The 24087-nt window shown below is 42.0% G+C and overlaps 1 protein-coding gene across 2 annotated transcripts in view; it reads left to right on the forward strand.

Moving 5' to 3' along the window:
- The window catches only part of dennd1b (DENN/MADD domain containing 1B), a 120754-nt gene that overhangs the window by 56137 nt on the left and 40530 nt on the right, over positions 1-24087 (forward strand). Inside the window, exons 8-13 of one of the 2 annotated variants that reach the window (XM_086114761.1) lie at positions 40-99; positions 2661-2714; positions 3196-3306; positions 14042-14142; positions 16635-16680; positions 18960-19061. In XM_086114761.1, the coding sequence (XP_085970887.1) occupies positions 40-99; positions 2661-2714; positions 3196-3306; positions 14042-14142; positions 16635-16680; positions 18960-19061 (474 nt within the window). The remainder of the gene's footprint in view (positions 1-39; positions 100-2660; positions 2715-3195; positions 3307-14041; positions 14143-16634; positions 16681-18959; positions 19062-24087) is intronic. The other variant, XM_086114762.1, reaches the window with a different exon arrangement.

Below are 24087 nucleotides of genomic sequence, written 5' to 3' on the forward strand. Positions count from 1 at the left end.
CTGTTTTGCTCTTTTTTTCTCCCTCTCTCATTGGGCAAGAATGAGCAGTTGTATATTGCCACTGGGCAAGTACTGAGAGATCAGCGAAGCAAGGAACCGGTGAGTGAATGGCAGAAAGGGAGGAGGTGGTGTTGGAGGAGGAGGAAAGGAGGCTGCTGTGAAATGTGAAACCACCGCTGTACTAACCACATGGGAGCCACGGCTTTCCAATCTGGCCAAATAAGCTGCACTATCTTTTTAAACATAACAAAAACAAAACTATCCTGGGCTTTGGTGTATGCCGCTGCTTCTCTGGAAAACAATCAAACTTTGTAAATGATTAATGCCTTTCCACATCACCATACTCTCACCATGAATATCAAGGTTTTTTTTTTTTTTTAACTTACATTTTATGTTTAAAGCAAAGGCAATTGTGCTCAAAAAATCTCCTTGATGCCTTTCCAGTTAACCCACTTTCAGTGTTTTTGTATAAACATAACTTCGAAAGAAGAAGAAAGCAGACGAGTGAGCAAGCAGCCGTTGAAAGCCTGGAGTGAATTATGGAGCCGGATTTGTTATTTCCATAATGTCATGGATTTGTAGACCAATGGGAAAAACGTAATCTAGCACACGGAACACACAAACAGAACACGGGGATCCATAATACGATGTTTATTTTCCATAAATCTTGTTTGTAGTACAGTTAATGTTGGTGTCTTTTTTTTCTGACAGAGGTTATTGCTTGGTTAGGCTCAGTTGATATCATTCGTTATCAAGAGTAAATAACACTTGTCAAGTAGGGGCGAGATGATGAGAGATCATTTTGTTGCAGGATGAATTAAAGTCGAGGCTGTCAGCTATCTCAGTTTACAAATATCTTAAATTTTATCATAGACTGTCACAATGCTGGACAATAACCACCGCCTGCAGTGACCTCTGTGACCACGACAACACATTTTTTAATCTCGGAATAGATGAATCATCGTTGCATTTTGTTATCAAATTTGGTATAAACATTCACTGGTGTTGGTAAGCGCTTCAGCTATCTGGTTTCTTGTTTTGCACTGGAAGGTCTTGGAAAATATGCTTAAACAAAATGTCAGGTAGTCATTAATCACATATCTTTTGTTGCAGAAGAAATCAGCTTTGGAATTCTGTTACATTTTCATGTTTGTGTTGCATGTTTGCCTGATGCAACAAACGAGACCCTTCGGCTCGGGAAGTATAGCCGTTTGAAGAATAACATACAGTTTTTTCAGTTTTTGTCCATAATGTAGAAACACCGGGGAGAGGAATATTTTGTACTGTTTACCCTCGCATTTTCTTGAGTAATTATGCAGATTTGCACCATTTCTTACTGTGCCTCAATTGAGTACTTATGACCACATTGGCATCCTCTCTACAGAAGGTAAAGAAAAATAGAACATTTATGTACAGTGCATGTAAGTAGGTAAATACACTCCTCAGATGGAAATTATTTGGATGATGTCTGGAGTTCATGGAGCATTGTCTTAAGTCCCTCCAAAATCCCCCCTCTGATTCTTTTGGGTTCTCTGGGTGCCTATATTTCTCCTATCAATTCTTCTTGACAGGGCGGGCGGCATGGTGGTCAACTGGTTAGCACGTCAGCCTCAACGTGTGAGGGTGCATGGTTCGATTTTGGCTCCGGGCTTTCTGTGGAGGGTTTGCATGTTCTCCCGGTGCCTGCGTGGGTTTTCTCCGAGTACTCCGGTTTTCTTCCACATTCCAAAAACATGCATGGGAGGTTGATTGGGCATCCAAATTGTCCCTCGTTGTGATTGTGAGCGTGAATGGTTGTTCGTCTATGCGTGGCCTGCGATTGGCTGGCAACCGGTTCAGGGTGTACCCTTCCTACTGCGTGACGACAGCTGGGATAGGCTTCAGCACGCCCACGCCCACGACCCTCGTGAGGCTAAACGGATTAGAAAATGAATGGATGGATGGATGGATTGATTCTTCTATCTTGAATCAGAGAATTTTGTTCACCGTCTTTGTATTGAGATTATTTGATTGAGAGATTTTTCCACGGTTGCAAATTCATGGATGCAGCAGTTGAATTTACATTCCGAAGGCAAATGCGGCGCACTTTGAAACATATTTAAATGTAGTTATTGTTCGATGCTCTTAAAATACTCTGTCAAGGTTTTAAGGGACAAGCCGGCAACAGATGGCTGAGTGAGGTGGTTCGTGCTTCACTTGGTGCTTTGCCTACCTGTCTCCAGACAGAACCCCTCTCCGGCCTCTTTGATGGGAACACTGAATGTGCCCTGCTCTCCCAAAGTGAGACAGGCAGCTCTGTGATCCTCTCAACAACCCGTGTTTGTGTGCGTGCGCGCGCTGGCACACACAAGTGTTGCCGCTCCACAAGCCTTTCTAATGCTTAAATAAAGACTCAGTTTTCCACCAGAGACATCACCCCAGTCCGTGTCTATGGGGAGATGGGTTTCTATTGAGCGTTCTCTGTTCTGCAAGCCCGATAAAAGCAGCGCCACAGTTCAGACACCAGCTCAGCAATTCATATAGACAGAGCTGAGGATGAGCCATAAATCATAGAACAAAGTCAACCCCCCCCCCCCGCCCCTCATTTTCTTCTATGTAAGTGGTGTGCATCACTTGTGACCTTCTCTCTTCTTTCTCCTGCATGTTTGTGTTTTCCGCAGCACTCCTACTTCATCGCCCCGGATATCAATGGACTGCCAACTATCCCAGAGAGTGTAGGTATTTGTGGAAAACCAGACAGAAGAGAGATAAAGTGAGCCCTCTCTTCTGGAAACATCTCTGCCTCTAATCGTATTTAACCAGATACACTTGTCATCTTTTGAAATTATTGCATCATCCTCTTGTTTCAGTTTTGTCTCCTGGCGCTGATACATTTTCATGTTGAAGTTCAGTGACTTGCATGGGTATTAGATACTTCAGATTTAACTCGCCCTTTTCCCTGTTGAGTTTTGTGTTGAAAGTAGAATTCAGTCAGGCGTCTGCGCATGCAAATGTTAACCTCTTTAATTCCATGTTTTCACTGTTGGCTTTTACAACAAAGTAATCGGCACCAGGTTGTAGCTCAGGTACTGTACGTCTGTGCAACGAGAGCACGCACTCGAACCGTCTGAATCCTTGACACCTTTCTGTAACATGTTGTACAAGGACAGTTTGTTATGTGCCTGCATATATCGCTTCCTTTCTGCCTCTTTCTAGAGAAACCTGACAGAATACTTTGTGGCTGTGGATGTCAACAACATGCTGCAACTCTACAGCAGTATGCTTCACGAGCGGCGCATCATCATTACCTCAAGCAAGCTGAGCACTGTGAGTCCATTGGCTGGGATCAGCCACAGGAACGAAGCTTTTCGAAACAGTGTGCGCCACATAGTGTCAGTTACTCATGCGACACAATCAGTTTGGCGCGGCTTGCGTTCATTTTATATGACATTTTATGAATCCCCAGGGAACAGTAGTTCTGAAAGAAGATTAAGGTTGGGCTCGGGATTGAACATCGCTTGCCTGTACTTGGTCCAGGTACTCGAGCTTTCCTCCTGGCCCCAAAATTGTGGACAGTGTTAAATTCATTACCGCTATGGGTGACTGTGACTGTGAGTGGTTGTCTGTCTCTCGGTATTTGTCCTGCGAGTGACTGGTGATGATGTCATGGTATTCACTGCATCACACTCGATGCCGGCTGGTATAGGTTCCAGTTTTCCGAAGCAGAATTAACTTCATAATTCACATCATAATTTATTTTGGTTTTGAATCCACGACTCTCTGCTTCGAGGTCAGATCAATATCGACTGTGCTACTGAACTACTGCAACGGCAAATAATTGTTCACAGCAGGGCCTCAGTTTTGTTTCTCTTGAGTGGGGATTTGTGCAAGGAAGATGTGACTCTCCTCTCCGTATATCGCACTCTAGTCATAAGTTTAAATGCACTTGAGTAACCAACTTCAAACTGCACCCCAATTCTGGAAATGAATGTAGAGGTCAAATTTCATGCATTTGAGGCCAAAGGGAGAGTAAAATGGGTGTTAATGATGTGTTTGTGTGTGTGTGTGTGTGTGTTTTAGATTGCATTGTCCATTTTTTTTTAAAGCTTTGTGTTGGAGCCACATTTGAGTTAAGATAGAGAGATATGCTTCCTATGTAGTTAAGTTTAAAAAAAAAGCCACAGTCGCTGAACATGATATACAGTCAAACACACAAATACAAAATTAGAAAACTTGAGGGGCCCGTCATAGCCACAACGCTCACAACCTGACTGCAGCTGCTGATGTCACTCACTAGCCAACGCCCCTTAAAGGCACACATCCAACACAAAAAAAAGTTTATTGCTTCACAATGTCCTTTTTTTAAACTTTTTTTTAGCGGTGTGATAAAAACCAATTTGAATCGAAAAATTGCTTGCGATTTAACCGAATCATTACATTTGAATATGTACCATTCTTGAATCGTATCGTACCCTATGATGCGTATTGAATGGTCTAATACGCGAAATATACACAGTGTAAAAAATGGCTTTGTAAGTTCATGTTGCTGATGATTTGTTTTTAAAATTTTAATTAACTTGAACAATTTGTGCTTTGGAGAGTTTTTCGATCCTGTTGCCTATTAATAAACATGATAAAAGCTACGGCCATAGCATATCTTCATCCCACTGAATTGAACCGAATTGAATAGTTCCACTTGAAGATGTACCGTTCTTGAATCTTATTGTACCTCATATATCGTGATACGTATCGAATCATCAATTATTGTAGCGATGTTTTCTACACTATGATGTTCGTATTCTTCTTGTTGTAATTTGTATTTATTTTTTCATAGAAACCGTTTTTTTTTTTTGGGTGGGAGTGGTGGAAAAATGAATGACCTTTCAATTAATTTCGAAGGGGATACTGTACTAGTGAAGAGAGTTACCAGCTTGGTCACACGACGGATTAAAATCATAACTCAAGGTACCACTCTATTGAGTTACAGCCACGGAGATACAATGTCTTCTTTATATGGATTTCACATTCTAATTTAGCCAGAATGTCTAATAATTGAATATGAAGCGCTTCATCAGTATTCCAGCAGGATATCAAAACCCCAAAAAGTAAGAAGAGACAATTCCTCTGACACGCAAGGCTGCTTGTGCAGAGTTGAACAGACCCCCGCAGTCAAACGGTTCCGCAAGTAGCAAGCTCTGATAGTCACTCCAAAGCTGGATTATATTTGACCGTCTTGTAACTCCAAAATAATATTGGACCAAAAGCCTTAAATGATCACTTATTGGATGTCTTAACTCACATAACTGAAAGCAACTTGTGTCTGTTTCGATGAGGGAGGGAATCTTTCTAATTCTCTCCCCCTTTCTTCCTTCCTCTGTTCCCTATTCCGCCCTCCGAGCCTTATCTTTGTGTTTGCTGAGGCAGAGCCAAATGTTTATGACAGATGAGATGGAAGAGGGAAGTGATGTCATCCCAGTCCTATCTGTATCTCTCATGTAGCCGATTCCGCCCGGGTCTCAACACTTGAACAGCCGAAGGGCCCCCGCGCTGTTGATGGGTGTTGGCAGCACCCAAGGTCTCCCATATGAGCCGCATATAGGCAAAGCTGTAAAAGTCAGCCAGCCCTCCGAGACTTTCACCTGTCTCCCATCTGCCTCTCAAAACAGCAGCACCTGTCCTCACACCGCGGTCACACAATGAACAGCATCAGACTCGAGAGTGAAATCGTTTTTTTCTTACACTGTTCTTCGTGTAAGTACTTCGTTTTCAAGCAGAACGAAGACAGTGGATGTGGTTTGCTTCAATGTGATTTAGATTTGTCTGCTACCCTGAGTCAGATATGTTCATTTTACTTTTCTTAACGAAGCGATTCTTCGTCAGACCTTTTCCTCTCTCTCTTTTATCCTTTGCAATTCATCATCCACTCATCTGTCGATCCATCTATCATCCTCTGGGAGGGCTGTTTTGGTTTGGCAGCAGTGTATGTCAGACACTGTAGTACAAAGGTATTTTCACATCCCCGCTGGGATTACTTGCAGCCCCTTGCATTATTGCTGCTCCTGTGATGCATTATTTTGTTTCCCACTGTTGGGGAGGACTGACCTCCAAGTTCAAAAGGAAACGCTTGCCACAATAATGCATACTTAACTGTAAAGAACCCAGCTCATTATCCAGCCCGGTGCCTCGTGATCAAATACTTGAATAGGTGATGAATATATAATTGGTGTCAATTTGTCATGATGTTTGATAAAGTGACTGTTGGCAGTCACTAGATGGACGGTAATATTTTCAAAAGCTTATTTTCTGCTGCCTAGAGTGGAGGGATTGTTGTGTCAATGCTGAGAGACGAGCGCTCACACAAATATTTTCCCCGTAGTCGCAGCGCCAGTGCTCATCACTTCAAAGAATAAATTGTGGTGCTCATTAGGGATAGGTGAGCTGTTTTTTTCCCCCGCTAAAAAAAAATATATATACAGTATATGTATATATATACACACACACACAGTGTATATATATATACATGTATATATATATGTCGGCTCCAAGTATAATGGAAAGCAATGTTCCAATGAGTGTTCTAGGATTATTTAGTGTCAATAAAAACCAACTTGATAATAATTTGCATAAGAGAAAAAACACTTTGACATGTTAACGAGGTCTTCACCTCAGTACTTTTCATTCTTCTATTCTTGTCGACCTATTGCAGCTTTGACCACATTGTGTTATTCTGAAATCTTCGAGAGGGGAACTAAAGTAAAAAACGGAAATAATGGTTGCAGATGTATCCACTCTGATAAATGGCTGTGTTCAGAATTCACAAACCACATTCAAATTCATGTTTCATGGGAATAAAGAGACACCACCGCCATTGAAAGGACTGTCTTTGTCGTGTCAAGATGGTCCATTTTTCACCAACAAGATCACTTTATTTCCTTCCTCCTGCAACAAAGCATAAGAGTGATCGATTTGATCAAAATCTACTTAAAATGTATCTGGCCCCACTATTTTCATTCTTCGAAAAAAAAATCACGTCCAATACGCTGCATGGCTTGCTTGCACAAAACAAGGAACTAGGCAGAGTTTCTTACTTCTCATATATTTTTAGTGTTAAAGGGCAATTATACGATTTGTTCTCAAGCTGTTTTCACCACTTTCGATTATTCAATATTTATATTTCATAACAGATAAATTGAGGACTCCTGTACTCTTGCCTTCTGACATGAGTCTGACGTTGCAGTTTTTGACCAAAATGTGGGCGCTCCAAAATATGCTGGACCCCATCAGAAATCAAACCTAAAATTTCTCCGGTCTGTCTGTTTTGGCATTCTTTATTTCTGCAGACATTTTTAAGTCAGGAACTACAAGTGCCGGCAATTGGACCATTCGAGAGGACCTTTAAAGTGCCTCTGATTTACCCGAAGTAAAGTTGAGCAATTCTACTAGGCGTTTCCTGAATTTTTTTTCCTAACAGTGATCACAAAAACTTGCATTTGAATAAGGGTGTGTAGACTTTCCTTTTTTAGATTCGCTATCAGTTTATCCAGATGATTTTCATCCCAGACACAAAACAGACAAAATTATCTAGTCACAATTCAATAAATTAATCAGTCAAGAGTTTGACACAACAGCCTTTATTTCCCACGGAATCTTAATTTGTCATCTTACTGAGACCTTGCATGAGTTTGGTAAGGAGGAACTAGCACAGAACCCTAACTTCAACCCTTCAAACAACTAAGAGAAACCCCAACAGAGATGGCAAGCCATTAGGGCTTTCTCTGTGGTCCGGCATCAGTGACCTTTGGTCCTCACAAATCTTCTTTTGGTTGAATGAACAAATCCCACAGTCACACACCAACATCTTGTCAGTAGTCTTCACGGAAGAGTGGACTCTCATTTTGTTGCTCAGGGTTGATCAGGTATATTTTTCATTCATTTTCACTTTGTTTATTGTGGTGAGGTGACCATAGCGTGGCCCAATAGTTTGTCTTTGTAGCGAATTCAGTTGGGCCAGAACAGCAGTGTGAACCAGAGGGTAGACGGTGGACACGTACATGCTTCCACAAATGTACTGCATTTATTATTTCTGCTCCGGGTGACGCCTGTGTTAAAGCCTCCGGTGAAGCCAGCGTGTCAGTCTGTCGGTACACGGCCGGTGCGGCTTGCAAGCGGCCAACAGCAAAGGAATAAATCATTATTGTACAGCAATGCATCAGTTGACTTTTTACTGTTTCGCGACCAGAGGTGAGCACTGCTGCTCTTTGAAAAGGCTGTCCGGCGTTGGCGCAAGGGGCGGGAGCCAGCCGAGCGTGCAGCCTTGTCATAGTGCCGTGTAATGGGGCTGCATCAGCCCTTCCTCTAACTAGTCAGCTGGGAGGACCCCACAGCCCACAGCCCCCCGCCCCCCCTACCCATTGCCAGTGCCGGCCCACCACCTTCCACGTCTTTCATCTGCTGAGGCCCCCCGTCTCGCAAAGCCATTCTCTTCGCTGCCTAACGTCCAAACTCACAGAGCCCAGGCTCAGCATGGTCTGACAGCAGCCCTCTCATCAGACTGTCAGGCCTATGCTAACAAGGCGCTATCCATCCAGCATGCCCTAGAGTGCCAGCTGTCTCTCTGTTTCCTTCCTTTTCCTCTGTTGTTGCTCTCCTCTCGGTGCCTGACTTGACTGTCTCCCGACTTGCGCTACCTCGGTCCTCTTTGACATATCACTTTTTACCCATCTGCCTCGTGTTCTCACTGGCTACACCTCTCGTACTCCTGCTCCCCATGTGTCTTTTCCCTCAATAGATTTATTCCCAATGTTCCATGAGGTGCCATGCGCATTCTGCTGCTCTAGCCACAAATGTGCCTATTTGCATGTAGTGGGTGTTTGTCGTCTTTTGTGTGCATGCGTGCATCTGTTTTTATGTGCAGGTACTTGTACCTCACACCTTATGTCTTTGTGACAGATTCTCAGTCGCGTGTAGGAGGCCTGGCGTTAGCTGTTGCCCACAGCAACACGTCTGCCCTCGCTCTCTCTTCCTGTGCCACATACTTGTTGTGAGGCACACTGGGCCCAACATCCATGGATGTCTACCGAGGTGAAAGCAGACTGGCTAATTCTAAACTCACGAGCAGGAGAGAAAATAAAAGGAGAATATATCAATAAAAGTAACAGTCAAAGGAGGCTGGCATGGACAGAAAGAGAGCCGGACAAGGGAAAACTAACAGAAATGAGTTTGTCTAAGAATGAGCACTTGACGAGTAAGCGTGTTTTCCTTTTAGCCGGAGGAGGTATTTGTCTCTACACTCTTGAATTGTCCTGACCAGAAGGTTTCGTGTTTGTCAGTTTATTCAACCGACCAGTCTAAAATAAGCCACAAGCGCTTTCAATTTTAGCAACAGTTTTCAGTCATAATATTGCCAAACGATAAAGAAATGTGTAAACGTTAATGCTCCCATTTGAACAAATACGACCATACATGCTCCATGTTCCTTGGGGTGGGTGATATGTCTAATATCTAAAAGGCCCATGCCGATTTCAGAAAAAGGAAGCTGCCCTCACCTTCCAAACATAGATCATAGCTAACTCCAACAATATCTCAATATATATATTATTTATATAAAATGTATGAAAATAGATTATTCTTAAAATATATTGGCGGAACCTACCTACTGTGACTGAGTTGAAAGACTGGCTTTGAGTGATGCCTTTTGCCATCTGCATCCTTGTCTGATTCACAAGAACCTTTAACTCATTCACTCCCAAAGACGTTTTTAAACGTCTTTTCAGACTTGGTCCAGAATTGGCTGGTACTGAATGAGTTAATAGCATGACCACAACCTCTAACTGTCACTGAACCTTCCCTCGAGAGCTTGTCGAAGGCCTGTCGAGTTGACCAACAACACAAGGGATGTTTCAGTCAATTCAACTCCATTGGAGCTCATGGTTAATTTAACAGTTTTTTTTCTCCATGTGTTCCTTGACTGAGCCCTACTTTTTTCATGTACCTCTCAACATTTTGAGGTACATGATCGAGGTTATACCCTGTAGGTGAAACAGTTACTGCTGGTTTCATTCATTCAATGTTACAGGTTTACTCGACAGCAGATCTAAAGCGAAGCGTCAATAAGATCTGAGGGGTGTGTGTGTGTGTCTGTGCGTGTGTGAGTGTGTGTGTGTGTGTGTGTGTGTGCGTGTGTTGGGCATCTTAGATTGTTGACATTGACAGCTGTGGGATTTATTGTAGTCAATAGATTTACTGAAAATCTTTGTTACAGAGTGCAAGCAACTGTGCAAGCAATGCACAGATCGCACTGACAAGTGTTATGCACCAAGTGAATTGAAGAGCTTCTAGTCGATGGTAGGTGACCATGATAGTCAAAGAAACACTCTTAACTTTTGGGCACAGTCAGTAGCTCAGTCTCTCAGCATTTGGCCTAAAATCTGGATGTCTACTATGTTGAAATTATGATTGTTTGCTGAGGCGATGCAAGACAAACCCAATCCCTCTGACATAAAAAGATGAAATTCTGGGAAATTAATGACCTGGGCTATTTTATACCTACATCTTGTCTGTATCTATGTGTGTGTGAGTGTAGGGGGAGGAGGGGGGGAGGAGAGAGAGAGAGAGCGAGAGAGATAGAGAGAGATATTGTCCGTCTGTTGTCATGCGTATTCTATCCTTAATATTCTTTGCTTTTTAAATTCCATTTTATTTAACCGTGAAAGGAAAAATACACATGCTTGCTCGACAAACCTGCAGATTGTATTCAAAAGCAAAACACAGCTGGCCTTCCTCCTACTTGGTATTTCACTTTGGTTTTAGGCTTTGATAAAGACTTTTTGTCAAGACAGAGAGCTGACCTGCACCTGTCTTGGGCAGCGTTTTGATTTTGGAATCGTGCCCAGCTGTAACACAGTTTAAAAGTTTTTCATCTTTCCCATCCTTTTTTGTTGCACTTTCTTCTACATTCACTGCTTGTCTGTCTCCCAGCTTTTTCTTTCCGGAGTCCCAATTGTGAATGAGTCTGCGAGCACCAGTCGTCTTTATGTTTCGGCTACAAGTGCACTATAAAGCTCTCAAGGCACAACCAAAGACCTTGACTGCTTTTTGAAGCAGGCTGTCACTGTATAATCGCTTAGCTTCTCACAGCGGATGGGGCAACACACACACACACGCACACACACACACACACACACACATACACATACACACACACGCACACAGTGTGAGAGGCAGGCAGCCCCTCATTACTGGGCTGAGCCCTGGTCCCCGAGGACTGGACCCAGCACCTAATCCTGTATTTGTTCTTGGGCACTGTATCTGTGATTCGCCATTGAATGGAATATTAAGCACCCAGGTCTTTTGTGGAGCGTGTAAGCCATTTGGCTCCACTCATCTATTATTTATCAGCCTGGCAAATATTTTATCAGCCTTAGCCTCTTATGGCCTACTGTCACATGAACCCCCGTCTCAATCCTCTGACCCCAGAACTTGACTGAAGAAGAAAAGTGTTATAAATTAGATTTCTCAAGTTTATTGGTTGTTGTAAACCTGCGGGACACATGCACAATATTTTCTTGACGTTGCTGTTGTGAGCTAAGATAAAGCAGGCACTGTTCTATTGCCATCTATTTGGTGATAACAAATGAAATAAATTTCACTGTCTCATCGTCAGTAATCTTCTCTAATTCTCAAGTAAGGCCCCCAAAACAGCCAGCGGGTGTTAGGAGGAGAAGAGTGAGAGACTCCTCTTTTTCCCTTTCAACCTGCAAGTAAATCACGCCAGTTGGGGGGGCTCACCTTGAGGCCTGGTGGACATAATTGGAGTTGCTTAGCGAGGTGTTCTGTGCCATTACCTCCTGGTACCAGTGAATGGCTGGGGCTTGTCTCGCATTCCCAGAGGAGGAATAGACTCGCCTGTTGGATCTCCACTTTGTGTGTGTGTGTGTGTGTGTGTGTGTGTGTGTGTGCACCTGGGTGTGGGTGTAAGCCCGCAGTCAGCCTTCTGACCTCTCTTTATCACAAATTAAGGGCCCTTTATCATCACTTTGGTTGGGGAAAAAAATTATGATTTTGATAGCAGCTCCTCCACCGAGTCTTTCACTTTCCCACATTAATATTCATAGGATTGATTTATTCTGAGAATTAACAAACGAAGCCAAACTGTTTGTGAGGGAATTCATTTTGACAGGAGCGTGGCATTGTTTTGTGTTGTCTGAAGGCGGCTGGTAGAGGAAATATGCATATTCAGATACACAGAGCAAGACACCAATTAATTGTTGATTAAGTCTTAACTATTGTGGGACTGGCTGGGTGAGAGATTGCACCAAAGCAACAAATAGTCTTCCCCCCCCTAGTCGATAGGAAAAATGAACGCTGTTAAAGCAAACATGCAAGGAGGGCGGCACATCTACACAAAGACGCACGCAGAGCCCCTCAGATGTCCGGGCTTGATGTGCGGTTCCGCTGCGAGAGGTGGAGGAGGAGGTGAGGCAGGGGGGGCTGCTTTTCTGGCAGTGGTGGTTTTGGCTCTTGGCCGGTCAATTGTGACACTTTGTGTGTCAGTGAGCAGAGGGTCTCCTGATAGTTGGGTCTGCGTGCGCGTGTGTGCCAGTGTGTGTCCGCTTCACACGTTGACTGTGAAGCTGTAGCATTATAATAGCGTCTGGTGCTCCGGGGTCCCGGTGGTATTGGCCTCGCCCGCAGTCTCTCTTGGCTAACTCATGTTTCATTCTTTGGCAATTTGCCCTAATGAAGTCCCGCAGGAGCCCCTCAGACCTCTGTTCTCTTTCCATATTTAATCATGTTATTTTAATCTGGGGGATGAGCTAACGCCCCATTCCCCTGCCGTGCCCGCGTGTGTGTGTTGCAGGTCATTACTTTTAGCTTGGTTTTTAAGAGACACCGTGTCAAGAGAAGGCAAGGGGGGGGGGGGGGGTCGGGGTCCTGGCTCGAAGACAATGGGAGACAATGATTTCAAATACTTTTGTGCGGTCTCGGTTTGACTGCGTCGTCAGCTGAGCCCAACCTTTGAAAAGCGTCATCTTTGTTTGATTGCACTTCATTATTTGCTTAAAAAAGAGCTTTCTTATTCACATTCTTTTTTCTTTTTCTTATCTCATGCTGAGGTGCTTCGCTTCTTATTTTGATTTTTATGACGAATGGCTGCAGTTGCTGTGGCATTTACGTGGTTGAAAAGCAGTTAATTGCGAACCACATGCCTCGTCATTGCTCAACAAAGAATCCGTATTCGCGCCTCACAGAAAATGAAACATCATATGAACGTTATAGACTTATATAAACAAATGTAATAATATTGTCAGATAAAAGTTCGAATGTAAGTGGAAACGTCTGCCTCGGACTGTTGCATTTACATCTGTGTGGAAATGTTGAAATCCACTTGATCAATTAAGATGAGCACAAATACAACTTTTTTTCCTCTTACGATATTGGTTTATTCTCGTAACCCATTTCCCTCATAACTTTTTTGTTCAATGTGGTAAATGTGCTCGATAACACCGGCATATACTGTAGATCAGTTTGTTTGTGCTTAGCAATTCTCTTTTCTTCAGCGTATACCTTTCTGTACATCTTTTCCCCTCATTTGTCACTGCGTGGCTCTGCCTCAAAACCTCAAGACGGGCTGCTGTCAGCCAGTTGATCTTCTCTTCTTTCCTCCAATAACAACTCGAGGTTACACAGTTCAACTGCAAAGTCTTGCGTGCACAATCTAACGAGATGCAGCACTTGCTTTAATTGACACTATCGCAGAGTTATTCATTTAAACAATACGTGCTAATGTAAATTTGCCGTGATATACGATTGCACTGCATCCCAATGTGAGTTTCTATACAGCACTTTGGCACTGGATCGATTCTCTTTTAGAGCAATCCTCACAATAATGAACGGAATGATTATCCTTCTGACTTGACAATTAAAACAGTCGTGTTGTCTCTGCAGTGGCAGATTTGTTCAGCTATTCTGGGTTTCATTGTCCGGTGTATCAAAAAGTATTTACAGTTCTTATTTGCCGTTAACCTCTTCAATTGTTTCTCCTTTCTCCTTTTCTCTCTAGTTAACCGCGTGTGTCCACGGTGCAGCTGCTTTGCTGTTTCCAATGTACTGGCAGCATATCTTCATCCCTGTGCTGCCCCCGCATCTTCTGGACTACTGCTGGTAAGGCCTGTCACCTCCATACAAACACATGCATGCACATGCACACACGCACACCAAGCAGAATATCGTGTGGGTCACCATGCTTCATTACTGTTGGCTGTGATATCATCTTTATCATCCGGCACCCATCTGAATGGACTGAAACAACTTCTCGCCCTCTGCATTTATGCCACATAGAGTTCATCTTTTTTTAAAAATGCTGCTTTGTGGAGAATCTACGTGTACTGTGAGGAGCGTGTCTTTCGAAAGTCTTCATCACCAACTGTAAAATGTGATTTTCAACACTCTGGGAAGACTCAGCAGCAGTTAATTCAATCACAGGGGTGTCCTCCGAGCCCTGATTACGAAAGTAAAATTTTATTAGATGGAGAGCATGTACAGTATTGTGTTCCTGGATGCACTGCTGTGTGAATGTGCACATTTGTTGATGGACGATAGTGTCATAACTTAGTAGGTTACACTGCAGAGCTACGAGCCTGCTGTGGGTTGCTGGGTTGTAATTAGGCTGATTATGGGCCTGCAGTCCCCGAATCCTCTTGGGCAGAGATGACATAACACTATTTAATAAAAGAATGCCTGTATAAGTCTTAAAATGTGTTTCTGTTTGACTGCTAGAGCGTATTGCGAACATTACTCACTGATTCAACATGTCCTTTTCAAATCATATTAAATTGTCATATATACAGTCATTATGCCAGTCAGGATTAAGAAACACAGTTGTGGTCATATTAACAATGATCTTTTCATAAATAAGACACTGAAAATAGAGATACTGTCATTACTTAATCATTGTTGTCAAATTAAAATTAAAAATCTGCAATTCAACCACATTTTTTTTTCATCATACTGTTAAAGCTGATGTATATTTTTTCAACTTTTAGCGTATGTGGATTAAAAGATATAACAGCTGATGAATTAGGAATTTAAAATGTTTAATTTTATCCGAGGTCTTCAATATTGCAAGTCAGCCTCAGACACAAACATCATGACAAATCTTTTGCAAATTGTACAGTGTGTGTCTTAAAGCAGCGGTCTCGAGACTACGGCCCACAGGTCATATTTGACCTACAGGATGATATTTTACAGTCCCCTACTCGACATCAAAGTTGATGGTGGCACCAACATTTCCCCCGCACCTCGGACATTTTGTCTCTGTGTTTTTTATATACTGTGTGTGTGTGTGTGTGTGTGTGTGTGTGTGTGTGTGTGTGTGTGTGTGTGTGTGTGTGTGTGTGTATATATATATATATATTTTTTTTTTTCTCCTCCAATCAATTGATCAATTGTGGCCGCCAGTATCTGAGGCTCATGACAGCTTTCGGGCAAATCACAATTCTGAAGTGACACCAAGTGGAAGGTAAAAGATAAGGGAACGGTTGGTGATGCGTACAGCCAGTTTCAAGGAAAAATAGACAATGGAATATTTTGGTGCAGCACAGAACCACTCCGCCACGTCTTGACTGCGCAGAAATAGTTGCCGTGCTCAAGACGTCATTACTTGACTGAGCAGTATGCAAAGTCCCAGGGAGGTGAGAGAGGAGGACCAGGTCAACAATCTTGTTCACATTTTGAAGAACTGTTAATGTTCTGAACTGCTATTGATAAAGTTCGAGAAGATTGGATTATGTGTACTTTTTGTTTGTTTAACTTGAACCCCTTTTTTGTGGAATACTTATATAGCTCAGACATACTCATCTATCTCCAGTGGTCCAGTGCATACATTGCACTCCACAATTATTGGCACCGTTGATTAAGATGTGTTAAAAGCCTTTTTATTGCAGACGCATACGCTCATACTGAAAATTGTAGAAACGATTCAACAGACACAGAATCACGTTCCTCCCATGGACATCTCAGTCCCCAGATTTCCATCCCATTGAAAATGTATGTTGAAAGCTCAAGAGTGCAAAGGACCCAGGTTGTTGGATAATTTAGGGAGATTGTGCAAAGAGGAATGCCCTTTTTCTCTTTTCTCCCATCCTGTGAAACTCTGTAGGAGAAGACGAGGTGCTTATTGCTTTTTGTTGCTGTTGTTGTTGAGAGAAAAAGGTCTTGTGTAGTCTTAGGGGTGCATAATTGTGGCACACATGATTTTATGTAAAAGATTATTTTCTTAATGTGGGGATTCTTTTTTTTTTTTTTTTTTTGCCCCCACTGACTAAATTGTGCTTGAATGAAAGGTTGGATTTTTCTCTTTTTTTTAAAAAAAAATGTTGGTCCTTTATTATTTGGGGAAAAAAAACTGCTTTTATTAAAAGTTAAAGAACACATCTTAACCAGCCAATTGAATATTCGACCCCTGCATTGAATTTCTCTGTATACAGTTTGGAAACCTCTGAAAACACAAAATCCAAATGAGCTTTTCCCCCCTACATGCATAAAATAAACTGGGCGTTTTAAAACAGTTTTCGATGGATTTGTGAAATGTGTTGTAGCAACTTTACCCTTTGATTGTGAGTTCTGATGAATTGTTTTCCTCTCTCCATCTGCAGTGCCCCCATGCCATACTTTGTGGGAGTTCATCTTAGTCTGCTGGAGGTATGTTAGGTAATTCTTTGCTAATCATACGCACATAAAGTGTATGCAAATATGTAAGCATCATTATGTATAAGTACGATTGTGCACAGTGTACAGATGGATAAAGTTTGCAAATCAAGCAATTATATGCAATAAGTTCCATGTTTTATTTACTTGACTGCACTAATTTACTCTTAATGAAGCAAGGATGCAACTACCTTTCCCATGTTATGCGCTGCTATTTTTGGTTAAAGAAAAATACACGGTGATTTAAAGAAAACGGGACACAATGGTTTTCCTCTTTGTTTCTTGAGCTTATACTCTTTCTCTCGTCATCTTAAGTACACGAGCGAAGGAAAAAAGGCCGGAAACACAAACAAACTCCATTGTTATAAACCTTTTTGTTATTCAGTGGGGCAAGCCATTGCCGTTGTTTGTGAGCGCATGTTGCAAGCTTGTGTGTGTGTGTGCGTACATGTGCGTGCGTGCCTGCGTGCGAGGTAGTCGTCTGACAGTTGTGGCAGTGGCAGTATTTATCACACTCTGCATCCATGACAGACCCCCTTTCTTGCCACTCCATAATTAGTCCAAATCAGCACGTGAGCCTCCACTGCACAGGCTGTCACAAAAGTGACAAACTAGAAAATTCACACACCACACACACGCACACACTTGCATGTATCCTGCCTCACACTGAAATAATTGTTGAGCTTGTTGCCATCAGGATGCATGCAGTGTACCACAGAATCACCGTGTTGTTGATGCATGAGATTTTAGTGCTGAGGAGAATGTAACGTTCAAATATCTTCTTTCGCCCCCATTCTTCTTGCCACCGTGTGTGTGTTTTAGAGTAAAAATTGCACATTTCCATTGTCAATTGTCAGGCAGCGGAAGGACAATACTGTATTGTAGTTCTTAAATTTTCCCCAGACTTTCATGACCTGTAACCCTGCCAACAAACACTGTTCCATGAAAAGGTGTTCATTGTAAAATGAACAATGAAAAAAATCATATGAACAGGCAATTTCAGAACTATATTGTATAGCTTGTTTTGTTTAATGAATTTATCAAGTTACTACTGTATAAATTCTGCCACTGGTTTCAGGATGAGCCAAAACACTACATTTTAAATGATTCCCTTTTTTTTTTTTTTTTTTGCATGGGTCTTAAAAAGCAATGTCGAGTGAATGTCAAGGCACGAGTAACATCGGTGGATTTTTGGGAGTATGCCATGTTTCACTGCTCACCAACAGGATGCTTTAACACTGTCAGCCTTTCTTCATCACAACAACCAGCTGACATTTACTGTTCATAACATCCCGTCTTAAAGTCCTTTTTTTTCTATAAACGTCTCCCATACAAACACAAAAAAATCTCATGTTTTGGATTGTTATGCTTTTTAGCAATCGTTACTATAATACCAATTCAAAGGGTTACGCTAATATGCTTTTTGTAACTTAGATTATGTATAGCTCTCGATTTGAAAAATTCAAGCCCTAATTACTTTATCTACATTTATATTACTTTTTATTGTATCGTTTAAATTTCATTTATCGATAGAGGGAAAATCCCTTGGTGGCTTGTGCAACGTGGCCCTGAGTAGTTGAAGGGCCAGTACATTTATCACTGACACCTCAGTGGTGATCTGGAAATAAATTATACTGTTACTGAGAGACCCTGTACACCTGACATATTTGAAAATAATAATAATTTTTAAAAACTGTTGTTTTAGTTGTTCATTTATAGAACAGGATACCAAGTGAAGGTTGAAAATGTCATTCCTGTCTAAAAGTGCATGTATGAATAATAACGTAGTGGTTACTGTGTTGCAAGTCCATCAGTTTTTGGCCCCCACCAACTATATCTATTATAGTCCTAGTGTGAAGCCTAATGTCATATTGAATCGGTCATCGTGAGTTAAAATATAATGGCAATGCCATTTCTTGGTCAATTTAATTATTGTGCACACACCCACATGGTCACATACTCTGAGATTATTTCCAAAATCTAAATGCACAACTTTTCAAATCCACAAAGAAACAAAAACTCTCCTTTTTCTATATTCCTCCAAAAAGGACTGTTTTTAGATGGTGGCCTTATTTGTTGTAGTAGAGCGGCCATCATTGAAGAAATTCTCATAGGTTTCCAATTCTGCCAAAGCTCAGCTCTAAAGACTTGTTCGCCTCTGTGTCATACAAGCAGTATGTTGTTATGACTTATTGGGAATTGTGCTCCAAACTGTGTTAAATGAAAATTGAACACAGAAAATTGGCTAATTCTGGGATGTTTTCCTCTTGTAGAGAGTGCGCAGTCGGTCCCTGGAGGACGTGGTCATCCTGAACGTGGACACCAACACACTGGAGAGTCCCTTTGATGATCTGCATAACCTTCCCAGTGATGTGGTAAGACACTCGCACACACCTTTGCTCTTTATTCGTGGTTTTAGTACAAGAATAAATGTGAAGCACATTTTTTCCCCCCATCTTTTGAACTAAGTCTTAGTCTTCACCCTTCCATATACTGACTTATTCAGAGAGCCAAAACGTGTCATTGTATTGTTCTGTCCCCCTCCCCACATCATTAACGTCTGCAGCACTGGCTGCTCAGATTGCGGCTGTCTTAAGTAAACTCCCGTTGCGCCGTACAGCGCTCGGAGGCGAACATCGTTCCCTGACCATCACAGGCTTGTGGGAAAACTTGCAACTCCCTTCCCTTCATCTCCATCCATTCTTATCATTATTTTACCAAGTCTTGCCTTGCTGCCTGCCCACTGGCACGTTTCTGAGAGCGAGGGGTAGAAGGTGGGAATGAGGCAGTGGGAAGAAGCGTTGACTGATTTTCAAGGAGGAGAGAGTGGGAAGAAAGAGGGCCAATTAACCAGTGTGTGCCGTGAAGCCACCTGCCAGCGCATTGTCTCATTAATTAATGGAGCAATGATGCTGTGGAGATGCTTTCTATAACGGTGACCAGCTTCAGGGTCACTCAGGTAGTTGCGCTCTCACACAGGTATATACACACACACACACACACACACACACACTAAAAACAAGACACAACTTGTCTTCCCTTGTCTCTGTCGAAGCGAGATTGTTTGTTTATCTGTTTTCAAACGGTGTGTATTAAAGCGCCTCTGCCAGGCGCGGGAACCACCCCGCTGAGTCTGCACACACGCTATTACCCACAGTTCTAACACCATATAGACTCGAATTCCACTGCATGCCGACCTCTGGCCAGTACGACTGTATATAATTCAGTTGACTATTCAGCAGATGACAAACCATGCAACTGCCTCAGAACTCCCACGTTTTAGCACGCCGTTCCCTTGCTATCTGCGTACGTGACGCAGTCATCATCATGAAACCTTCAAGCCATGAAACATTGCAAGCAACAGTTTTTAATTTAATATTAAGAGGCAAAAAAAAAAAAAGGTCTTGCCATCCATCATGGTGGTTTGTGTTTGACTTTTACAGCATACTTTTGCACATCTTTAGTGCGAATGTAAATTGTACAGCCGAATATATGAATAAGGCTACGTTTGGGTTTTTTGATAAATCCCATCTTAATATGTACTAGTTCACATTACAAAAACAAATGTAACTTCTAATGTGATCGTAGCACCTTGATGATGCGTATAAAGCAAGACGTCGAGTAACTTCAAACAACTTTGCTCCCAAGGCGCGGGACTTTAAATGACAGTATCGCGTCATTTTTGCCAGCTAAAATTCAGGGTAAGGTACGGATATCGATAATGGTGCAATTTGGCACCTCGGTGTGCTGCGACCCGGGAGTCGAGCTAAAATTATTCACAAAGTGAGTTTGTCATATAACCAAGATTTTTGTTAAGCGACAGAAGCCAAGAGGGAAGCCGTTGTCTTTGCCTTGTGATAAATGAAGTGGCAGACTGAGCCTTTTTTTTTTTTTTTTTTGCTTTGATCAGGTGCTCACCGTTTTCCGTGACTAATGACAGAACATAGCCCACACGTCATGTCAAATTACAGCACCCGAAACGGAACGTACACTGACATCAATATATTTAACACTGCAAATGACTGCTGTTGTTTTCCGTCCTATTCTTTGCTTTCTGCTGCCTGCTCTCATCTTTTCACCCGGGCTGCTGGATTAATAAGCAAGAGAGCAGGTACTAATTAAGTGGAATTCCAGGTCTCTTGTTAGTCAGCTTGTTAGCGACGAGGACATGCCACGTGGCATTTGATGTTTGTGTTTACACACAGGGGGATGTTTGAGGCATTGTGTAGTCAAACAGAGGCCCGCAGTCTTGATTAATGCTGAGTGATTCTCTGCCTGAGCTTCGCAGCCACACATTGTTTGCGAGCCACTGAAGCCGCCCTTCATTTCTCTCCAAAGCCTGCTGTATTATTCTCACTTTAAAAGCCCCGGTGTCACTTTGTGTGAACGTATAAATAGAGTGAAAGAGATTCAAAGCGTAAGGCCACAGGCTGGATTGTTATGTCTATTTCAAGTGTAACTAAGAGCAAAAGAACGAAGCGCCCTTATGTTGATTTAAGCAAACATTATGAGATCCTGCTAATTAAGGCGACACAGGCTGTGAGCACATGTGGACCCTATTAGGCGGGCCGACTGACCAGTGGTCGTGCTTTGAGCAGGTTCAGAGTTCACAGTTGTCCCGAATTAGCCGTCCTTCCTCAGACAGGACCCTTACACTGGCTCCATGCCTGCCCGCCCCCTTAATGGTCTTTCCCCACAATTTCACACATAATATTTTAGATTTATTGACTTTCACAAATGCTACCATGCCAGTAGCAGTTCCGTTTGCTTAAAAAAACAACAACAAAAAAACAGAAAGATCTGAATGATCGAGTAACGGTAATAGGACACAAAAGGACCTACCTTTCCATTTTTAACAACACCAGGCATTTTTTTGTTGTTGTTGCTTTTTATGGCTTTTGCTTATTTACTTTGTTTTCCTTAGTTTTGATTATCTCTGGGGGAAAAAAATCATATTCGAGTTTGCGAAGAATTGAAGTTTGAGTACTCTATATGCATAAAATAAACAATATTAATTGCACAGACACGGTGCTTGTGTCAGTAAAATCAATGTGTTGACAAGCATCCCGAAGAGAAAAATAGTAAATTCCTGCTGGAAGATCAAGGTATTTGGTTTTCTTCTTCTTCTGAGATACACCGCTTCTCCTCTGCATAGACATTGTACTGATAACTTTATAATTGGCTTTTGGTTGGTTGGGCTGTTTACCTCGCTAGTCATTAAAAGTATCCAAGAATAGAAAATTAGGAGTCTGTTAATTCCGAAAACAAACAGCGTGTGACTGAATCCGATTTTTATTTGATCCCCACAACTGATCTGCAACCAATTTTTCATGTATTATTCTTTCTGTGCCACGTGTTCAAGGTGAGGTGCTACAATGCGGCGTTACATCCGTAGTTTTCAGATGCTCTCTCACATCACAGCCTAATTCCTTCTCTTCTCCTCCTCTCTTGCCTCTCGCTACTTTGCTGACACCGCGTACCCATACACTCGCAGCCCTCGCGCATTTGATCATTTGTATTCCCAATCAAGGGGTAAATACACGGCGTACACTCCCACTTCCTGTATTTCAAGCCTCTCTTTGGAGGTTTACAAATGAATGAGGGGGCTGAGGTTGTGTCTGCACCCCTCTCCTGAGATCACCTGGCACACTTAATCAAACATCCTGCCTTTAATTTGGTATTCGCTCTCCGAAAACAACATCGACATCATCAGCCGCAGTCGGCTGCGGGCAAACTCCAACGTTTGCAGTCGCACAGAAACATGAGGCTGGCGATGTCCAAAGAAATCTACAGTAAAATAATGCTGCGTGCATTCGCAAACCTGTAAGGTTTTTTTTTTCTTGTTTGGCTTTAGTTTTTTTTGTTTTAATGCTTTTTGTTTTTCGTTAAAAGGTTTGCCGTTTGAGATTGTGAAATGGATGTGAAGCGTCTACACACGCAGGCGCGCACACACCACCACACTCGTTTACGTTGATCATGTGGCCTTTATTTTCAAATTGCAGTTATGTGGAGCCGAAGCTTAAAAAAAAAAAAAAGGAGGGAGGGGGAACGTCACCCACTGGGTTGGTTCGACGATGCTAGAGATGACATTTAACTGTAGTTAATTATGTATGCAAAACTCAGCCGCTCAGCGGCTTTAAGAGGTCAGCTTGACAAAATAGCCCCACACAAGGGAAACTCTCATGGCATTGCCCATTAAACCGCCGTCTTTTTCCTCCCTGATTTATTTCACCTGACTCGCGCATCATGTCGCCTGTACAACACACTGTGAAACTAAGAATTACATGTCTCACTCCACCTTAATTGCAGCTAATCGTCTCCGTATTTTAACTTGATCAAACACCGCCAAAGGCGCGCTTGAAAAACAGAAGACTATTTTCCTCATTATTTTAAATCGTGACATACTTCAATTTCTCAAACTTTAAATACTGTACAATAAAATGCATCGATGCGAGAGTTGAAAAGAGCATATTTTATTTGTGCTCATATGTGAAAGGACATGCCTGTTCGGTGTGTCTTTGTTCATATTTCTGTGTGCGCATACAGTTCAAACTGCAGCACATCAAAAGAAAGTGGGAGATTTTCATCGCTATTTTTTTTTCTTTGTAGTTCTTTAATTGCGTCCCCATGGCTTTCTTTCCATGGACAGACTCTTAAACAAAACATTCAGAGGATCTTTTTGTGGGGATTTTTTGGGGGGTGGAAGTAGAAAACGATTCTTTTTTTGTACAACAGACAAGTGTCAGGGCCGAAGGTTCATGATTATGCCGATTTTTAGTGTGATTTTTGTGTGCAACTTATTTTTAATGCATTTGTTTGTTCTGTAATTTTCAATATCAACTATAATAATATTTCCGAGCGTATGAAACACTCGACCCCTTCACTCGGACACAAGCCACCATCGTGAAATCTTTCATTCCAACTTGCATTTCCAGCAAGCTTTCAATATTTCACCATTTTGACCAGGAATAAGGAATTGAGGCGGAATTAACCTTAAATTTGAGCCGCCTCACTTCTGGCATCTCTAAAAGTCTGAAATAGTATCAAGACAAGTAAGCAGATACAAAGTGCTTTACACATTTTTGTAAAACGGTACATTTGAAAAATCATGGATTAATTCATACTGTTTGTATTTTCGCATTTAACAATATATACTACATTCATGATATAGATAGGTATGTTTTTGATGATTGCCAAAACTGTTAATTGAGGTCAGCTACATCATAATAAACCTTACGTTGGGTGATGATGTGTTGAGTCAGCACTGGACTATAAATTAATGGACAGAATACAATGCCAAACTGTTAATGTTAGTGGGACCTGTTTCAATACTGTGTGCGTGTGTGTGTGTGTTTTAGTAACGTGTTATCGTTAGAGCATTCACATGCTGGATTTGTTTTA

Source organism: Hippocampus guttulatus, chromosome 7 (assembly GCF_054856545.1).
Source record: "Hippocampus guttulatus isolate MCC_2025c chromosome 7, RoL_Hgut_1.0, whole genome shotgun sequence".
Lineage (NCBI taxonomy): Eukaryota > Metazoa > Chordata > Actinopteri > Syngnathiformes > Syngnathidae > Hippocampus > Hippocampus guttulatus.